The following is a 21,538-nucleotide window of genomic DNA, read 5'->3' on the forward strand; positions in this document are numbered from 1 at the left end:
TTGTGTGAGGTCCACGGGAGACACCACTGTTTATTTCATGAGCTGAAACAAATTAGTCATGTAGAAGTGTGATATGAAGGAACCAGCAGAGCACCGAGGCTCATCTACAGCAATGACGGGTTAGAGATTATTCTGTTTGGTAAAAACAATAGTTTAGTTATTGAGGAATACAAAAACACCCAGCACGACATCAATAATTTATACATGATTGTATCTCTAAACAAATATGTTGCAAGGCATAATTAAACGGGTATTCCCATCTTGGCTTTCCATGGCAGAGATGGGAATAACTGCAATAAGCGATGGCCAGCGGTGACCACAGTTACGGAAACATCTGAGCGACCAGTGCTCCATTGTTTCAATAAATCCCATAGCAGTGAATGGGACCTAAGCGTATTACAGCAAGCTATGCTGTTTCCAGTATATCGAGCAGTCTGGCTTGATGTGCTACTCTGTTTGCACATCTCCCATTCATTGCAGATACGAAAAGAGTGGAGCACAAACCACATGGCCATATCCATTACTTTGCTTACCCCCTGGCTGTGCTTACTGTGGTTACTCCCATTAAAAACAATAATGAGACTAACTACTTAAAGGGGTTGTCCTAAAATTGTCAACTTAGCACCTATATACAGGATGGCTAAGTGTTTAATCAATGGAGGTCTGGCCATTGAGATCCCAACTGACCACCAAAGTGGTCCCCAATTCAAATGCATGAATGGCTCTGCATGCACACTGATGCAACATTTATATTCTATTGGACTATTGATAATAGCTGAGAGGCAGTCCCATGCTCAAATGGAGGACACAGGACCCTGGCTCTTGTGATCACCGATAAGATGCTTTTGGGATAACCCCCTTAAACGTAGGCCTCAAGTCATAAACACAGCCTTATTATGACTTTGTGTTCTACAGAGAAATAATAGGAGTCCCATAGAGATGCATGGGCCTCTACTTTGTTTTTAAATTCTTAAAGGGGCAAACTGAGTTTTTTGTGTAAGTCTGTAAAAATTCAATGGAAAAAGTGTGACATACTGCGTTTGATGCCATGTGTATGGAGATATTCTCCCCTAAAGCTTTGCTTCTGAATATGCAGCCATTTTAGGTGAGGGTAGCGCCTCTTTTAGACTGAGCAACGGCCATCTGCCTGGGGTAGAGTAGAGCAGAATATAAATGTAGCTGGTTCCTACACTGCCCTGAAATTTGTAGGCTAAGGTAAGTTCAAGAGAGGCAGTTTGTTAGTGTTAGGTACCCATCTGTGGAAGCCACCTTGACGCCTGGTTGATGGGCCCTACACACGTTTGATAAAAAAATGTGCACAAAGACCTTCTATTTTTCCCATTTATAGTAGATATAATACCACTTTAATTTAGAATGATCCCCATTTGTCAGATCTGTTGTTTGCATGTGAAATTATGTTGTGCAGCCATTTTATTATCAACCATGTTTGCTTGATGAATATGCACCTGTGACTATGTATATGAATGTGCTAGTCTAAATTTTCTTGTAGTATATACATATATATATATATATATATATATATATATATTTATATACAGTTGCAAGAAAAAGTATGTGAACCCTTTGGAATGATATGGATTTCTGCACAAATTGGTCAAAAAATTTGATCTGATCTTCATCTAAGTCACAACAATAGACAATCACAGTCTGCTTAAACTAATAACACACAAAGCATTAAATGTTACCATGTTTTTATTCGGTAAGACAAATTGTCTATAAATGGAGAAAGTTCAGCACTGCTGATACTCTCCCTAGGAGTGGGCGTCCTGTAAAGATGACAGCAAGAGCACAGCGCAGACAGCTCAATGAGGTGAATAAGAAGTGTCAGCTAAAGACTTACAAAAGTCTCTGGCATATGCTAACATCCCTGTTAGCAAATCTACAATTCGTAAAACACTAAACAAGAATGGATTTTATGGGAGGATACCACAGAGGAAGCCACTGCTGTCCAAAAAAAACATTGCTGCACGTTTACAGTTTGCACAAGAGCACCTGGATGTTCCACAGCAGTACTGGCAAAATATTCTGTGGACAGATGAAACCAAAGTTGAGTTGTTTGGAAGAAACACACAACACTATGGGCCAAATTTATCATTAGCTCAGGTCAGAATAATGGAGTGAAAAAGTCCCCAAAAAAGTCCCAAACGCTAAAACTGCGCACAAATTTGCGACTTTTTTCTGCTCTGCACTATGCTCGCCAGTTTTCTGAAAGTGGGTGTGTTTTCTTATGTAAATGAATCTCTAGACAGATTTACTATTGGGACTATTTAAAAAGTCGCAAAAAAGTCGCAATTTCACTCCAGTGAGGACCATGCTTATCTTATGAGACTTTTTAATAGAACATGCGACTTTTTCATAAAAATGTGTGACTTTTTCGTAAAGATGTGCGACTTTTGTAAAGCTGCTTACTGACGGATAAACTGCTACCGTCAAACCACATCTATTACAGTCTTAAAGGGCCGATCCTAAATCTGACTTGGCTAAAACTGTCTTTAGCCATATGTTAAAGTGGAGTGAGCTGTCAGAGTCATGATAAATCTGGCCCTATGTGTGGAGAAAAAGAGGCACAGCACACCAACATCAAAACCTCATCCCAACTGTGAAGTATGGTGGTGGGGGCATCATGGTTTGGCGCTGCTTTGCTGCGTCAGGGCCTGGACGGATTGCTATAAGCGAAGGAAAAATGAATTCCCAAGTTTATCAAGACATTTTGCAGGAGAACTTAAAGGGGTTATCCAAGTTATATTTATTGATGACCCACCCTCAGGATAGGTCATCAATATCAGATCGGAGGGGGTCCGACAACCGGCACCCCCTCCGATCAGCTGTTTGAAGAGGAGACTCGCACGGTGCCAGCGCTGTCTCCTCTTCACTGTTTAACTTCTAGCCGTTGCATCTGCAGTGGTGAGCAGGTGTAATTACACCCAAGCCTTCCTATTGAAATAAATGGGACGGCTTGGGTGTAATTACACCTGCTCACCACTGCAGATGCAACGGCTAGAAGGTAAACAGTGAAGAGGAGGCAGCGCTGGCACCATGCGAGTCTCCTCTTCAAACAGCTGATCGGCGGGGGTGCCGGGTGTCGGACCCCCTCCGATCTGATATTGATGACCTATCCTGAGGATAGGTCATCAATAAATATAACTTGGATAACCCCTTTAAGGCCATCTGTCCACCAGCTGAAGCTCAACAGAAGATGGGTGTTGCAACAGGACAACGACCCAAAGCATAGAAGTAAATCAACAACAGAATGGCTTAAACAGAAGAAAATACGCCTTCTGGAGTGGCCCAGTCAGAGTCCTGACCTCAACCCGATTGAGATGCTGTGGCATGACCTCAAGAAAGCGATTCACACCAGACATCCCAAGAATATTGCTGAACTGAAACAGTTCTGTAAAGAGGAATGGTCAAGAATTACTCCTGACCGTTGTGCACGTCTGATCTGCAACTACAGGAAACGTTTGGTTGAAGTTATTGCTGCCAAAGGAGGTTCAACCAGTTATTAAATCCAAGGGTTCACATACTTTTTCCACCTGCACTGTGAATGTTTACATGGTGTGTTCAATAAAAACATGGTAACATTTAATGCTTTGTGTGTTATTAGTTTAAGCAGACTGTGATTGTCTATTGTTGTGACTTAGATGAAGATCAGATCACATTTTATGACCAATTTGTGCAGAAATCCATATAGTTCACATACTTTTTCTTGCAACTGTATATATATATATACCATCTGACAGGGACTTTACTGCTTGTACTAGGGAAGTAAGTTCTTCTTCTTGTGAGCTCCGTGCTCACTATTTTACAGTGTGTATTTATTTTATGCACTTATATAGCGCTACTATATTCCACAGCGCTTTACAGACATTAGCATCCAACTGTCCCCAATGGGGCTTACAATCTAAGTTCCCTATCAGGATGTCTTTGGAGTGTGGGAAGAAAACACATTTCCCAGAGGAAACCCAGGCAACAGACTCCATGCAGATGTTGTCCTTGGTCGGATTTGAACCTAGGACCCCAGAGCTGCCCATACTGTTGTACTGACGTACACAGAGATGATTTACATAGAGTGTCGCTGTGTGACATGGCACTCACATGCTGCAGCATATATTATATCTGTAATATCACTCAGGGGCTTAAGAATGGGTGAAGAGGAAGAACAGGTTGATTTGTTTCCCGCTCTTACATTTTCCAGGACACAGCTCTTAATTTACTCTAAAGAAGTCAATTGTTCAAAAAACATTACTGCTTGACACATTAATTGTGAAATGGCTGCTAGAACATGGAGTGACTGATCGAATGTCACTATGAGATCTTCGGTGATGGAAAATTCTTTTGTAGTTGCATGCAAGGTGCGCATTGATTCTCTGAGTATGCTGGATATTTTGAAATAATGTTCTATTTTTTTTTAAAATATATGAAACACGGTTATAAATCTATATAATTTATCCTACTGGTAAAGGAAATTGTGCAAAATCAAAGCTTAGATTTTTTGCTTTCCTATGAGCATACAGCTAAATATAACTTACGTCTATGGATGAAGGGGTAGGGGGGTTACCATGGCAACCAGGTAACACCAACAGGCAATAATGCTTTGAAGGCTAAGTATAAAAAGAACATATTTTTAAATGCACCCCATGCCATGAGGATATATGCTTTTCTGCTATTAACCCCTTCTGCAACTCTGCTGTACATGTACATTGGAAGTCCGGTATTTAAACATGGCCACATTTTACACAGCAGACACCATGTGGTGATAATGCCGATCACAGACATTTGACCCTTCAGATGCCATGGTAAATTGCGACAACAGCATCTGAGAGGCTTTTCCCCAGGAGCACTCCCAAGGCCAGGAGCCACGTATTCACTGTGGTAGCTGCGAGCCTGTGGCAGGGCTCCATAGGAACACAATGAAACTCCCATAGGCTGCAGTGGTAATTCACTGCAGTCTATTGGAGTAGCGATCGCACCATTGCATGTTATAAAGATCATAGGGGTCGCCATGTCCCCAAACACCCTTACTATTAACCCTTTCAAGACCCTGTACATTTTTGTTTTTTACATGAGGACTTACATGTTTTTTTATATGAGGACTTGTTTTTTGAGGGACAAGTTGTTTAATAGTGCATACAATTTAATGTGAAGGTGGGAAAAAATTCCAAATGGGCTGAACTTTTTGAAAAAAAAAAACCCCACAATTCTGGAATACTTATATGGGTTTCGTTTTTACGCCATTCACTTTGAGGTAAAACTGACCCGTTCCCTTCATTTTCTTGATCAGTATGACTACTGCCATACAACTTTGTACAGTTTTTCTTGTGTTTTAATAATTATAAGAAAGCAAAAACTAAAAAAAAAACTTTTTTTGCGTTGCACTGCCATATTCTGACCGCCATAACTTTTTTATATTTAGGTCAATGGAGCTGTGTTAGGGCTCATTTTTGCTAGGAAATCTGCAATTTTCAGTGATACAATTTTGAAATGGGTATGCCTTTTTGATCACTTTTTATTAATTCTTTTTTGGGAAGTAATGAAAAAATGGGGACTCACCCACATTGGTTTATTTTTTCCATTACAGCGTTCGCAACACTGGACAAATATGTTCATATTTTAATAGTCCAGATAATTTTAGATACATGGTGCAAATGATCTTTATTTTTTATATTTTTTATGGGATAAGGATGTGATTAGAAATGTTATATTCTTACACTTATATTAACGGGGACCTTTCACCGTGGAGGCATCATGTTATAGAGCAGATGCAGCTGAGAAGATTAATATATAGATCTGTAAGTAAAGATTCAGTAATATGCTTATTTTATCCATTTAAATTCCTGCTCATTCTGGGCTTTGAAGTCAGGAAGGAGGCGGTCCTATCAGTGATTGACAGACTTCCCTCTATATCTGTGTATACAGAGATAGCTGTCAGTCACTGATAGGACCGCCTTCTTGACTTCAAAGCTCAGAATGAGCAGAAATTTGAACAAATAAATTGTGAGCTATACCGAATCTTTTCCCACAAAACTATATATATCAGTCTGTTCAGCTGCTTCTGCTCTATAACATGCCACCAGAAGTTCAGACACCATATTCAATGTGTCAGGTTCCCTTTAGATTCTCTTAGGGGACTTGAACAGGTGATAACCCATATGGAAGAGAAATATATTTCAAATATATTTAGCAAACTAATTTATATTTGTGACATATATTTAAAATATATTTTTCTTCCATGTGGGAATTACATCGCTTGTCCCATAGACTGCAATGAATTACCATTGTAGCCTATGGGACATTGAATACGTTCCTAGGGAAGGCTGCCAGAGGCTTGCATCAAAATGGCTGATTCTCTTTTGTTTGTCACTTCTAACTACCCAAAACAAAATTGAATAAAAAATAAAGGAAATGTCATTCAGACTCCAAAATGGTTTTAATATAGTAAATATAATTATAGGAATCAGAGGATGACAAAGCATGAAAGAATCAGTTTTTTAAAAGTATTTATGTTTTTATGTATTAAAACCGAAGAAACACTATATGTGTTATTGCTGTAATCGCACTGACTCATAGAATGAAGGTAAGAGGTCAGTTTTACTGCATAGGGAACACTGTAAAATTTAAACCCAAAAATCCTGCTTCACTCAGTCCAATGATGCATTCCCTCTCAATGTCTGTCAGCTTTTTTCCAATTCTACCCCATTTGGATTCTTTTTACAGCTTTCTACTACATTGTATGCAATATAAATTGGTGCCATTAGAAAGTAAAACTTGCACCGCAAAAATCAAGCCTGCATGCATCTATATGAACCCAATACTAAAAAAGATATGGCTGCAGGATGGCAGAGTGTAAACAATAAAATAAAAAATAAAAACACAAAATTGTTAGGTCCTGAAGGAGTAAAACTTAAAAGGATGATCCAGTTTTAAAACATTTTTGCCACTCCTTTTTCTGCTAGAGTTGTGGGGGAAAGAATACTTACCTGCTCCCCACCATTCCAGCTCCTTCATTTCACTGTGCTCCAGTTCCCTGCTTGTCTTCTTCCGGAATAGATGGGGGTCACAAGTGGCGCTGCAGGCAATGACTGGCCGCAGCAGCGACTGTGACGGCATGTGACCCAGTATCCAAACACCCAATCAGAAAGGGTAAATCTTTAGCCTGAGGTGAAGGATGGGGGCTTGAGGGTGTTATCCACCCAAAAACCTGCCAGAAAGTGATCTGACAAGCAAAAAAAAAGCAATTGCCTAAACACTAATCAATTTGTGACAGTGCTTTGTGTGACAGCAGCGATTGAGGTAAGGACACTATATAATAAAGTGATAGATCAAAGCACATTAGAATATATGGAAGAGGCTTGATAGAAAGTGGAAAACCCCTCTAAAACATTTTAGCAAATATTAACAGCCAATACGTGGATATTCTATGTAATTGTTTTTAGTTTTTACAAATGGGTAGTTAGTTTTCTGGGTATAACCTTTTGAAGTTAGTCAATGCATTCTACTTGCTGCCCTGGCTCTTTCACTTGCTCCTTTGTTTATTCTTTTATTTTATGCACTTATATAGCGCTACTATAGTCCGCAGAGCTTTACAGACATTAGCATCCAACCGTCCCCAATGGGGCTCACAATCTAAGGTCCCTATCAGTAAGTCCTTGGAGTATTGGAAGGAAACCCACACAAACACGGGGAGAACATACAAACTCCATGCAGATGTTGTCCTTGGTCGGATTTGAACGTAGGACACCAGGGCTGCAAGGCACCAGTGCTAACCACTGAGCCACCGTGCTGCCTATTGTTTGGACATTTAGCATGGCAGACAGCCTCGCTTAATTTTCTCACTCAGACCATTCACTGCGGCCAGAGTGCGAATGGGGTGAGTGACAAATAATTATTGTTTTAAGTTAGGACTTTTGTGTCTTATATTTAATACTTTTAGACTTTCACACTCGCGTTTTGGCTTTCCATTTGTGAGATTCATCATGGGCTCTCACAAGAGGTCCAAAACGGATCAGTTTTGCCCTGATGCATTCTGAATGGAAAAGGATCCGCTCAGAATTCATACGTTTGCCTCAGTTCTTTCTCCATTCCGCTCTGGAGGACGGACACCAAAACGCTGCCTGCAGCGTTTTGCTGTCCGCTTGACGAAACTGAGCCAAACGGATCCATCATGACCCACAATGTAAGTCAATGGGGACGGATCAGTTTTCTCGGACACAATCTGGTACAATAGAAAACGGATCCGTCTCCCATTGACTCTCAATGGAGTTCATGACGGATCCGTCTTGGCTATGTTACAGATAAGGCTTCGTTCACATCACCGTTCTCCTGCCCTGTCTAGGGGCAGTAAAATGTAAAGGACTGATACTGCACATAACTGAGCCAAACGGAGCCCACGGGCCCCATAGACTATAATGGGGACCTTTAAGTTTCCGCTCAGAAGATGATTTTGGAGCGGAGACAAAAGTCGTGCATGCAGGACTTTTGTCTCCGCTTCAAAAATCTTCTTCTGAGCGGAAACGTAACTGACCCCATTATAATCTATGGGGCCCATGGGCTCCGTTCGACTCAGTTATGTGCCGAATCCATCCTTTCTGTTTTGCTGCCCCTAAATGGGGCAGGAGAATAGAAAGGCTGAATGGTGATGTGAACGAAGCCTAATACAAACGGATCCGTTCCAAAACGCAAGTGTGAAAGTAGCCTAACACAGACAAAATGAAAAGTTTGCTTCCATTTTAATCCCATGATTCTCCAGTTACATATCATGTAACTGGAGAATCATGGGACACATTGACTAAAATGGAACCAATCTTTTCATTTTGTCTGTGTTAGGCTACTTTCACACTCGCGTTTTGGGCGGATCCGTCATGGATCTGCAAAAACTATTCCGTTACAATAATACAACCACAATACAATAATACATCCGTTTGTATTATCTGTAACATAGCCAAGACAGATCCGTCATAAACTCCATTGAAAGTCAATGGGAGACGGATCCGTTTACTATTGTGCCAGATTGTTTCAGAGAAAATGGATCCATCCCCATTGGCTTGCATTGTGTGTCAGGACGGATCCGTTTGGCTCCGCAGCGTTTTGCTGTCCGCCTCCAGAGCGGAATGGAGACTGATCGGAGGCAAACTGATGCGTTCTGAGCGGATCCTTTTCCATTCAGAATGCATTAGAGCAAAATTGATCCCTTTTGGACCGATTGTGAGAGCCCTGAACGGATCTCACAAACGGAAAGCCAAAACACGAGTGTGAAAGTAGACTTAATTGTACAAGCTGTTGATTTTTCTTTTTACCTTATGTGGAATATAATTATTGCATCCTCACTTATATTGTATATTAACCCTTTCATGACCAGGCAATTTTTTTTATTTATTTTTTTGTTTTCATTTTTTACTCCCAGCCCTCCCAAAGCCATAACTTTTTTTTTGTTTTTCTGTTCACATAGCTGTATGAGGGCTTGTTTTTTGCTGAACAAGATGCTCTTTCTAATGTCGGTTGCATACAATGTGGTAGGAAATGGGAAAAAAATATATAAATGGAGTGAAATTGGAAAAAAAAAACCACAATTCCAGAACAGTTTTTGGGGGTTTTGTTTTTATGGTATTCTCTATATCCTAAAACTGACAGTTGCTTTCATTCTCCAGGTCAGTATGAATCTGGCAATACCACATATGTATATTTTTTTAATTGCGGTTTTTTATACTGGGGGGGGAACGGGGAACTGCCATTTTGACTTTTTCTGTTTTGCCTTTTTCCATGAAAAGGTGGAACAGAAGGATAAACAGAAGTGGGGGGCACTACCAGAGAGGAAAACCTAATGTAATAAGAAATGTACACCAGCACTGAGAGGAGCGGATGGGAGCAGGGAAGCTACTGAGCATGTTAGTCCAACCCTGAATGCAGCGAAGGGTGGACCAGAAGGATACTCAGCAAGAAAATATAATTACATACAAATATAAACAATATATTTATTGCATGCTTATAGTAGTAATACTTGATTTACAATGCCTTATTCATTGCATAGTAATACCTTTCATTAGATAACCCCTTTAAGCCATTCATAGATATACAGTATACATGTACATTTATTTAACAATAAGCTCCCACAACCCATGCAACCACTGGTAAAAACTACAATTATTTGCTTTTCATAACACAGATTAAGTCCTCATGGTTTTTTCCGAACAATCTTGTATTACAGTATAAAGTGTGGAATTCATACTGTTTTAAAATGTTCCATAATATATTTCTACCAAATGAAGATAACATTCTAAAATCTGAATATCTTATGATGTATTGATGTAAATAATAGCTAATACCGTTACACAAAGGTATTTGGCATAGAGAACACAGAATTCTGCACTCCAAGAGTAATCTTGTACACTTTGCATCCTCCCAAAATGAGAGCAAAAGCAGTGCCGGGAACAGCAGATTTAATCATGACCATAATGTGATTTTATATTTGAGAACTTTTCTTTTATACATATATTTGTACTTTAAAATGGCATCATCTCAGTGACACTCTTTCATGCTGCTAATTAAATATAGATTGCCAAAGTAAAGTGCAGTCAAAATTGCCCGAAGAAACCAGAGGTGTTTTATCCTCATTACTGAAATGGGGCAAAGTACAAGCTCATATCTATTAAAATGAATATAATTCTCCACTTCCATGAATATAGAGCATCTCTGTTTGAGAGTTTTGACTGAACAGAAGCTTAGCGGCATTTTAAAAGATAGACTAAAATTGTGTATGCTTGCCGGAATAATTGCTGAATCCTAAAAAAAAAAAGATATTGTCGTTTACTGCAGAATTCTAAAGAGATTTTAAAAGAGTAATATATGGGTAATACCCAAGCTTATTTTAAAGTACAAGGGGTTTCGCTTGAAATATCACCATTAAAAGTGCAGTACAGTATATATGTCAGGTTTTTACCTTCACTGACCATTATCAGTTCCTATGCAGATATCTTTTAAAAATGAAGGTATGTCCCGTTTCTTGAATTCATACAAGCATCGGGACATAAGGTTTTTCTTGCCTTTGGCATCTCGTTAGATAGAACACATAGGATGAAGCACTGATGCCCTGCTCATAAACAATGCACAGGGTCTAATAAAATATTAACTTACCAGTTTTAGATCAGGGCTAGAGCAATCAGAGAACTAAAATCTACTTTTTAATGTAGTATATGAAAGTATTTCCCTGGACACCTTTAGCGTATATTTTCTGGGTACATTTTAAGGCATTTTTACATGATCACTGAGAATAACACATGTCAATATTCCTGAGAATTAAATCAACTACCATCTGTCTAGGGCACATCTAACATCTCTGTTGTTTGCAAGCCACTTTCAAATATGGGAGGTAGTACTGAACCCAAGAAAAAAAACATAAAAGTAAAAAAATTCTATTGAAGATATAACTGAAAGATATACTGTTGTTGTTAGGCTGTACTAACACATTACAGTAGCTTCTGAACAGTTCCAGAATGTGTGAACCCAGCCGAAGTATTTAAATAACCCTTGTATAGTTTATACAGCTGCCAAAATCTGGTGAAATGCATACAGGGGCAAGAGAGACCTACATATTTCTCCCGAGCTACTAGTTGGGAATGCTGTACTATAGCCTTTTTTGCATAGTTACGCTCCAGTTCAAGATAAAAAAATCACATTAATTGGGGAACAAACAGAACACTTAGAGTACGGCCACACAGTCAGTTTTCCTGATTCAGTTTTGAAAGCCAAAATCAGGAGTGGATCATACAAGGAAAGAAACTATAAAGGACAGAAACATGTTCTCTTTTTAGAATTCACTGCTGGTTTTGGCTTCCAAAGCTACATCAGGAAACCTATCCCATACCCGATACTCTCATTTTTATTTATTTGGCTGTAGATCTGTAAATTCATGGGCTGCTCTTCTGCCATCCAAGAGGGACACACTTCTTCTCAGACTATCTGATGCATACTGTGCATTTGGTAGTCCAAGACACTTCCTGTTGTCCTTGGATTGGCCAGAACTGCTTACATGAACAGTGCTGACCAATCCAAGAGCTGGCCTAGACAAGTAGGAAGTGTCTTGCGTTATTGATGTCTGAGAAGTGGTGTGGCTATCTTGGATGGCTGAGAAAAAGCCTGAGAATTAGCAGATCTAAAATGTTGTATTTGTTTCCCAGTTTATATGATTTTATTTCCTTGAATTGAAGGCTCGCTTTAAAGGAATTATCTACAAGTCTAGGTGTTAAATTTGACCCTTTACCAATATTCCAACCTCACATGTTCCCTCAACAGTTTCTGCATCCTGTTCCCTCTAGACACACAGTTAATGTGAATGCTCAGCTAATCATTGACTAAGGCAGGACTTAAAGGTTATGTACACCATTGGAGGCGATTTTGTATGATTGCATTTAACTTATTTTTGGCTAAAAAGCATATTTTCTATTGCCCATTATTAAAAATATTGAGCCATTCTGTCACAAAGGGATACAGTCAGGTCCATAAATATTGGGACTTGGAAACAATTCTAACATTTTTGGCTCTATACACCACCACAATGGATTTGAAATGAAACAAACTAGATGTGCTTTAACTGCAGACTGTCAACTTTAATTTGAGGGTATTTACATCCAAATCAGGTGAACGGTGTAGGAATTACAACAGTTTTCATATGTGCCTCCCACTTGTTAAGGGACCAAAAGTAATGGGACAGAATAATAATCATAAATCAAACTTTCACTTTTTAATACTTGGTTGCAAATCCTTTGCAGTCAATTACAACCTGAAGCCTGGAATGCATAGACATCACCAGATGCTGGGTTTCATTCCTAGTGATGCTCTGCCAGGCCTTAACTGCAACTGTCTTCAATTCCTGCTTGTTCTTGGGGCATTTTCCCTTCAGTTTTGTCTTTAGCAAGTGAAATGCATGCTCAATCAGATTCAGGTCAGGTGATTGACTTGGCCATTGCATAACATTCCACTTCTTTCCCTTAAAAAACTCTTTGGTTGCTTTTGCAGTATGCTTTGGGTCATTGTCCATCTGCACTGTGAAGCGCTGTCCAATGAGTTCTGAAGCATTTGGCTGAATATGATCAGATATTACCCGAAACACTTCAGAATTCATCCTACTGCTTTTGTCAGCAGTCACATCATCAATAAATACAAGAGAACCAGTTCCATTGGCAGCCATACATGCCGACTCCATGACAGTAACCACCACGATGCTTCACTGATGAGGTGGTATGCTTAGGATGATGAGCAGTTCCTTTCCTTCTCCATACTCTTCTCTTCCCATCACTCTGGTACAAGTTGATCTTGGTCTCATCTGTCCATAGGATGTTGTTCCGTAACTGTGAAAGCTTTTTTAAATGTCGTTTGGCAAACTCTAATCTGGCCTTCCTGTTTGTGAGGCTCACCAATGGTTTACATCTTGTGGTGAACCCTCTGTATTCACTCTGGTGAAGTCTTCTCTTGATTTTTGACTTTGACACACATACACCTACCTCCTGGAGAGTGTTCTTGATCTGGCCAACTGTTGTGAAGGGTGTTTTCTTCACCAGGGAAAGAATTCTTCGGTCATCCACCACAGTTGTTTTCCGTGGTCTTCCTGATCTTTTTGTGTTGCTGAGCTCACCGGTGCGTTCCTTCTTTTCAAGAATGTTCCAAACAGTTGTTTTGGCCATGCCTAATGTTTTCGCTATCTCTCTGATGGGTTTCTTTTGTTTTTTCAGCCTAATGATGGCTTGCTTCACTGATAGTGACAGCTCTTTGGATCTCATCTTGATTCCAAATGCAAATAGCACACTTGAAATGAACTCTGGACCTTTTATCTGATCATTGTAATTTGGATAATGAGGGAATAACACACACCTGGCGATGGAACATGTCGGGCATATGTATATCTGCACATTAAGGTCTGACAATATTAGAACCAAAATGGAGATTCACATTCCCTTTAAGAGGCCAAACTTTCTGTTGGAATAAGCCAGAGAAGATCATGATGGTCACTGGCATACAATGTATATTGTTTTAAAAGTTATTGCCAACAGATGTGGTATCTTAGAGATTGTAATGGGTCTCACATGAACTGTCTTAACTACCGGGGTCATGAGAGGTTATTGCTTAAAAACACTGGTTTCTCTAAACATATCAGTCTGAGGAACAATGGGTGTTATATAGCTTCATGATCTAATAAGAGACATCCATAAAACACATCTGGTGTGGAATGGGTATCTTTTCGTATATATATATATATATATATATTCCTGTGTGCATTTATTTAGCGTTTGAACTTGTTAATGATTCATATATAATAAGCAATATTAAGTATTATAACCAGACATTATTAATGTATCTTTTTGTATTGTATCTCATTGAGGGGATATAGCAAGTTGTTGTTTTCTTCTCTTAAGAAGGGTCTATTCAGAGGAGCTGAGGGTATTTCAAACATCATTACTCGAATAGCTGTGACAATTAGGTGTATACAAACCAGGGAAAAGCTAGAAGTTTATGGTTCTCTTATCTGACCATAAATAAGATGGTCTGTTAACTGTCAAAATGGATCCATGGTGTCTGGGAAAGTGATCCTAAAGTGTCAGAAAGAGTACCTCCTAATTGATTTAAGTTGGGAGAGACCAAAGGTTAAGAGGTATAATAAAGCCGGATATATATGTTAATTCTAAAAATTGCTATATGATACAACAGTGCCATCAAGTGGTAGATGGGCAGAAGAAATGCCAATAAAATGACGTCATACCCATGATTACCATACGTCACACCCACCTTATCTAATTGGAAATCCCTAATCCAAGAGGGGATGGGCATAGATAAGGATGAGGATATCTAATGCAGTTTTTGGGAGAAGAGAGAGAACTAAGATCACTTGAAAGATCACTTGAGACAAAGAGGACTGGAGCCAAACATCACTTGGAACTTCTTCAGGGAGAACACTTGGGAATTCATTCATCAGCATCACTTCACACGTCAGGAACGTACCTCAGGACGGGATAGATCTGAATCTTGGAAAGCTGGGTCCCTTCTAAAAGCTCTTTATCCCAAAGCAAGGGGTAATGTATAATCCATTTTATTTGCAGTAATTATAAATCGCTCCAATTGGCATATAGTTGAGACCCCATTATTAGTGGGTCAATAGTGTTAACATTAATTTTATGGGAAATTTTAATGAACGTGCACATCATTAGAATTCCTGTAATATTGTTATCAGAGTGGAATCTCTGATCGGATTTTTATTATCCGTAGTTAGGTCAACGGGCGTATTTATAAGGTGTCTCTTACTGCCATATTCTCTGATTGAGCATAAGGGATTTTCCACAGATTCATTTCTATTGTTTTTTTTGTTGTTGTTGTTACATTATAATATTTTGATTACCAGTATATTAATCGGTAATAATTTGATAAAAGGAAGTAGTATTATATTGTACTTAAGTCAGCCTGTAAACGGTGGAGCACCATCTTATGGTCAATTTTGATATTATCTTTGTATTTGTATGCCATGTTTTCTGCTTGTATTTATAATAAATTATATTTTGTATAATTAATTGCACCCTGTTTCATTAGCTGCACAAATTAACTTTAGATCTCATCAATAAAAGAACTGGCGTTTATATGTCCGCCAATTAAATTTCCATTTTAATTTTTTTTATTTTTTTTTATTTTTCATAAAAAAATCTGAAATCATAATTTTTATAATTTCATATTTTTATATATGATAAATACCCGACATATATGGAGGTCCCACCGAGATTGATTGAGATATTTCTATAACCAATTTGTGCAATTAGTGAAAATATTCCTTAATCCTTATTGGCAAGTCAAATTGTTGTTGTTATTGATTATTGATCATAATCATGAGTGTAACAAACAGCGACCCAGGTAATGGCCAGGTTTTAGCAGATAATCCATCTGACCCAGAAAAGATAATCTCTAAGGTTATCAATTATGTTTATTCCCGTTTGAAGTTAGATAAAAATATAGATGAATGGACTAATGAACTGCAAGCGAGAGCCTTTGAAGAACGTTATGATGTATGGAAGTTAGGTGGCATGGTTGATAGATACCTGACCTATATGGATTTGGCAAATGATAATACCAAGAGGGACCAACACCTCTTATGTGCATTGCCACCTGTTTTGTATGCATTGTTGGCAGTCAATACTCTTTCAAAAGCTAGGTATGAGTCTATAATGGGTACAAAAATATATGTATCCAAAATGGAATCAGAACTAAAATCCGCAGAAGCGAAGGTCAAAGACTTAGAATACAACCTTAGTCTCAGCCTTGATGCATACCAAAAGGCAAAAAGTGATTTAGAGGATTTATATCTCCAGTATTCCAGAATTAAACAGACAGAGGAATCAGCCCATAATATAGTCAATGCTGAAAGGGATCCATCTAACACTGTGAGATCTCCTGACCCTCCATTTCTTACTCCCCAATATCCAGACATGTCATCACATGCTTTTACAGCAGACCCCATCCAAAACACTCAGCAACCTGAAAGTGTTGGCATGATTAAACGGGAGGCATTAACCCAATTAGGTCGGGCATTCCAAACTGTAACCACCTTACTAGGTGTTGATATCATGGAAGCCCCTAGAAGTGTCTCTCCTCATACTCCCCTGGATAGACATGTTAGGGTTAGGGTTAAATCACCTGTGCGATATAAGTCTCATGAAAGTTGTGAAAGTGCATGTGAGTCTGACGGTGATGTGGGGAAGCGTGTGACTTATTCCTTGCCACAGAATCACAGGCGACCAACATATGCTGAGGTGGTTTCTAGGAAGAAAAATTCCCAATATTCAGAAAAGGATCAGAGCTCCTCCAACATAATTAAGTTTTTAAATAGTACAGTATCCAAGTTTTCCAAGAAAGGTTCGTCTCAGATAGCCAATCACTTAGAACTGTATGAATCCACTATGGATTCTTTAAAATTATACTCTGATGCTGACCGGATTAGGTTCCTTCCATGGGCATTTGATGATAGATATCGTCATTATTTTACATCCTTTAAGGAGAGAGGAGTACAAGATTGGCCAAGTGTTTTGCATGAGGTTAAATTGGAATTCGGACCATACCGAACCACTACTGCTGCAAAACGGGACATATATAGCCTTACGTGTAGACCCAATCAGAGTCCCCGTGAATTCCTCTCTGTCCTCAAAAATGCCTATGGGTTGGCATATAGATCCCCAAATTGGGAATCTGAAGAATTCAAGCAGTTATTCTATGATGCTATGCCAACCCAGATCAAACTTAACTTAGCCAGAGATCTGGATATTGATGCTCCCTTGGATAGGTTGGTGACGGCTGCCACCACGCTGTATAATATCAGTGAGTGCCATACAACAGGTGAGAGAAGGTTTAAAAATTCCCCAGAGCAAAAGGTAGCTGAAGTTAAGGTAAACCCTAACTTGGGATTTGAAAGCCAGCCACGAAGGTTCCCTCAGTCTACAGGACCTTCTCAACAAGCCCAGCAACAACAGGTAGGACCGCCCAAACAGACCAAACCCCAAAATAATAATGGATCAGAGGGGAATAATTCAGGTAATGGGAAGTCTAACTACCGTCCCTATTACAATAACGTTCCCCAGGGATATAGGCCCTATAACAATCGAGTTTATCAGGGTTATAGACGTTGGGATAATAGGCCCAGACAACAGAGGGAAGATAGGCAGGAATCCTTGAATTCACCCAGGAGTAGGTCACCTACCAATAGCCAGGGTGCCCAACAAAGCCAAAATGTGCCCAAACCAAACAGGTTTGATCAGCTGGTAGAGCAAGTGGCCCAGCTGAGCAATATGGTAAATAAGTTGTCCCAGTTATCCCCAGAAAAACAGCCTAATCCTTTTTTAGGGGCAACTGCCGGTCCCAGCAATGTAACAGCATAAAGAAGATTGGGCCGGGTCAAAATCCAGGCCACTGTAAGGATATTAAATTGATTGTGGTAGAATCTGATGTGATTCCTAATTCTTTATTTCCTTGCAATACCCCTGACCCTGAAATTAGGGCCAGGGGGGAAATGTCTAATATGTCATTTGTCTTGCAGTCTAATGATGTCAATTTAGTTGACCAGATGTCTGTTCCAGTGTATAATCCCATCGTCCCAGCATCTAGCCATAAGCCAGCTGTGATTTGTGATGTCACACAGCTTGTCCCAAAGGGGGGGGCTAACGCTGCTCCTCCAGCTTGTCCTGGGAGACTCAGGAATGCAGAGGTCACGGAGCTGCAGAGAGGTCAACCTCTCAGACAGCAGATGGGTAAACATCCTAACTTTCTCTGTGATTTGTTGCAGGTGGATGGCCGATACTTTGTGGACATATATCTACAAAATGAACTTATCGGACCAATCAAAGGATTAATAGACACTGGATCACAAGCCACCATTTTATCTTACACCTATTACAAACAAGTTTCAGATTTAACATCAAAGAAGCCACGATTAAGGTCATTTGATGGCTCTTTGATAAGTGTAGGTGGAAATGCCTTACAGGTAAAAGGAACATCCTGGTTGACATTTAAGATTGGCAAGAAGACAATTAGACATCCCACATTGATTGTGGATCTTCCATATGATCGGATGATCATAGGAATCGATTTATTAAAAAGATTGAGTCCCATAGTTGATTTCATTAATGAAGCAGTATGGACTCAGGTGAAGGCACCCATTGCCTATGAATACTCTTGCAACACACAAGCACAACGCAGTTGTCATGTGATTGAAGAAAAACCTAACTCTATTGAAGTGCATTTCAGGAACAATCAAATACCAGAGGTCACAATCCTGAAGAATGGTAAGCCCGAGGAAGATATCAATGGTGCTGCTCACACCATTACCATCCAGAGGGACAAAATCAAAAAGGTAACTCTGGATGAAGATATATTAACCATTTCTCTTGAAAGGGGGAATCAAGAAGTCTCGGACCTGACCAGGCACATTCAATCGGTGGTACGGATTGAAAAGGTCAATGACAGTTTATTGATTCCCGTACAGGTAAACAATATAGCCCGGGTGAAATATGCCAAGTTGGATCTGAAATCCGAAGCGAGTTACATAAGCCTAGGACTTTTAAAACAGATTACCAATCCTAAAATGATTAAAAGTTCTTCTCCACAGGACCAATGGATTCATGATCTGGATGGAGATTTCCAGAGTCATAATGTTGTTGCAAGATGCATTTTGTCTATCTCCATAGGAAGTAAAACTACGGAGCACGTTTTCATCGTGATAAATGAACCACGATATCAAATGTATATAGGTAATGACCTTCTGCACCGATTTGCCATACAGATTGACATGGTAAATAACACCTTATGGTCCAGATTGCCGGGAAACCCAGAGGGGTTCCAGGATGAAGAACAAGCCTTACGATGGGGACAACAGATGCCCTATGCCATAAGTATCATGGTTTCTGAGGAAGTTGAAATTCCTGAAGGATGCAAACCATTTCTTCTCCCCATTAAAGTAAAGAAAGGACAGAAGCTGAAGAACGCAGACGCGTTGATCTGTTTATCCAACAGAATGCAGCAACTCGGCCTAAAGGTAAAACCTACTCCACTGATAAACATCCATCAGGATCAATTACACATGGTAATTCATAATATGGTTCCCCATAGCATATCCCTACAAAAGGACACCGTAATTGGTTTAGCTATGGATTCGGAATACTACACATTTGGATTCCAAAATGATGTTATTGGAATAATTCCTGATGAATACCTGACAGAGGAACAAACAGTGGAACAACATTTTTCCTCAACCCCTGAGGGGTTATTTAACATACACTCTGTTTATCCTTTCAGCTCTGAAGAAGGTACATGCCACATCGAAGAGTCATCATTAGTTTTCAACCATGAGATCGATGAAAAAGAGTATGAATCATACCAGCAAGGAAAGGATAAGGTACGCTACACCCAGAATGATCTAACTAGTGAGCTTGAAGAAGCTTACGAGTTAAGTCAGCCTGAGATTTTCCCAGAATTTCAGGAGCGGGTGGAAGAACAAATCTCCATGGCTGACGCATGCTCCGACGAGTCGAAGCGTCAACGGCTAAAGGAGCTCTTCGCAGAGTTCCAGGAGATGTTTGCCAAGGATTCTTATGACTGTGGGGAAACAAACCTACACGTTACAAGAATCCAAACAGATCCCGATGCACCCCCTGTTTTTGTCAAACAATACCGGCTTCCGCTGGCGGCTTACGAGTCACTATCGGAAATCGTCAAGAACTTGGAGGAAAGGGGTATCATCCGTCCAGTACACAGTTCATTCAATCATCCGATACTTGGAGTCCTCAAACCTAACGGTCAATTTCGTCTTTGCTCGGACCTAAGACAGTTGAACAAACGTGTTTATATGTCCGGATGGCCCGTGCCATATATTGACCAGAGTTTGGCACAAATACAAGGATCCAAAATCTTCACTGCCCTTGACTGTGCACAAGGATATTGGACGATTAAGGTGGATGAAAGGGATCAGTACAAACTGGCCTTTACATTTGGCAAACAACAGTATGCGTGGACCCGATTGCCCTTCGGGTACATAAATGCGGGCCATGAGTTTGCAGTATTCATGCATAAGGCAATGCCTGATGCCGCTGAACGAGGTACCTTATCCTATGTGGATGACATCCTGATCAAAAGTACAACTTTTGAGGAACATATTCAGGAATTGAGGCATGTACTAACCCAGCTGAGGAAAGCAGGTGTAAAACTTTCTTTACAGAAGGCTCAATGGTGCCGGACCAAGGTTAATTTCCTAGGTCATGAAGTCACTGCGGATGGAATTAACCCACAGAAAAGGAAGGTGGAAGCAGTGACCAAGACAAAATCTCCTACAAATCTCAAGGAGTTGAGATCATTCCTGGGTATGATGAACTACTCACGTAAGTTCATAGATAATTATGCCGAAATTACAAAACCTCTTTTGCAGTTGCTAAAGAAAGGAGTAAAATGGGAATGGAGCGAGCGTCATGAGCAAGCTGTAACTGAGCTCAAGGCCAAACTTATCCAGGCTCCATGCCTTGCTTATCCAGAAGGGGGAAAACCTTTCTTCGTGGAAACAGGTTTCACTGATAAAAGCATAAGTGCAGTTCTTTTCCAAAAACAGGAAAACCGAAACAAGATCATCGCCTATGCCAGCAAGTCCTTGTCACCGGTAGAGGTAAAATTCAATAGCTGTGAAAAAGCATTATTGTCAACTGTATGGGCTTTGCAATATTTTAGGAGTTTTATCCAAGGCGAAAGGATCATTGTGGAGACCGCACACCAGCCGCTGCAATACTTGCAGAGTGATCGTATAAGAGATGGAAACTTGTCAAACAGCAGGATAACCGCCTGGACAATGTCCTTAATGGGATGGCCATTGGAGATCAGGTACAAACAAAATAATAAAAACCCAGTTGCTCAGGGATTAGCAGAACTCCATGACTGTACCAATACGGAACGTAAAGGTGAGACAACGGAAAATGATTTCCTGGAGGAACAATCATCATCACCATATAAATCTTATGAA

At 39.8% G+C, this 21,538-nt stretch overlaps 1 protein-coding gene across 1 annotated transcript; it reads left to right on the top strand.

Moving 5' to 3' along the window:
* Positions 1–15,878: 15,878 nt before the first annotated feature.
* LOC122919789 lies at positions 15,879–17,918 on the top strand. The gene is made up of 3 exons (XM_044268976.1): positions 15,879–16,068; positions 16,180–16,430; positions 16,812–17,918. The coding sequence occupies exons 1-3, from the start codon at positions 15,879–15,881 to the stop codon at positions 17,916–17,918; spliced, it is 1,548 nt and encodes a 515-aa protein (XP_044124911.1).
* Positions 17,919–21,538: the final 3,620 nt, after the last annotated feature.

This window comes from Bufo gargarizans, chromosome 9 (assembly GCF_014858855.1).
Source record: "Bufo gargarizans isolate SCDJY-AF-19 chromosome 9, ASM1485885v1, whole genome shotgun sequence".
NCBI classification, from domain to species: Eukaryota; Metazoa; Chordata; class Amphibia; order Anura; family Bufonidae; genus Bufo; species Bufo gargarizans.

Coding starts and splice junctions, on each gene's coding strand:
- LOC122919789 (XM_044268976.1), top strand. CDS start 15,879: ATGAGTGTAACAAACAGCGACCCAGGTAATGGCCAGGTTTTAGCAGAT. Junction 16,069..16,179: donor TTATGATGTATGGAAGTTAG/GTGGCATGGTTG, acceptor CATTGTTGGCAG/TCAATACTCTTTCAAAAGCT. Junction 16,431..16,811: donor AAAGGGATCCATCTAACACT/GTGAGATCTCCT, acceptor GTGGTTTCTAGG/AAGAAAAATTCCCAATATTC.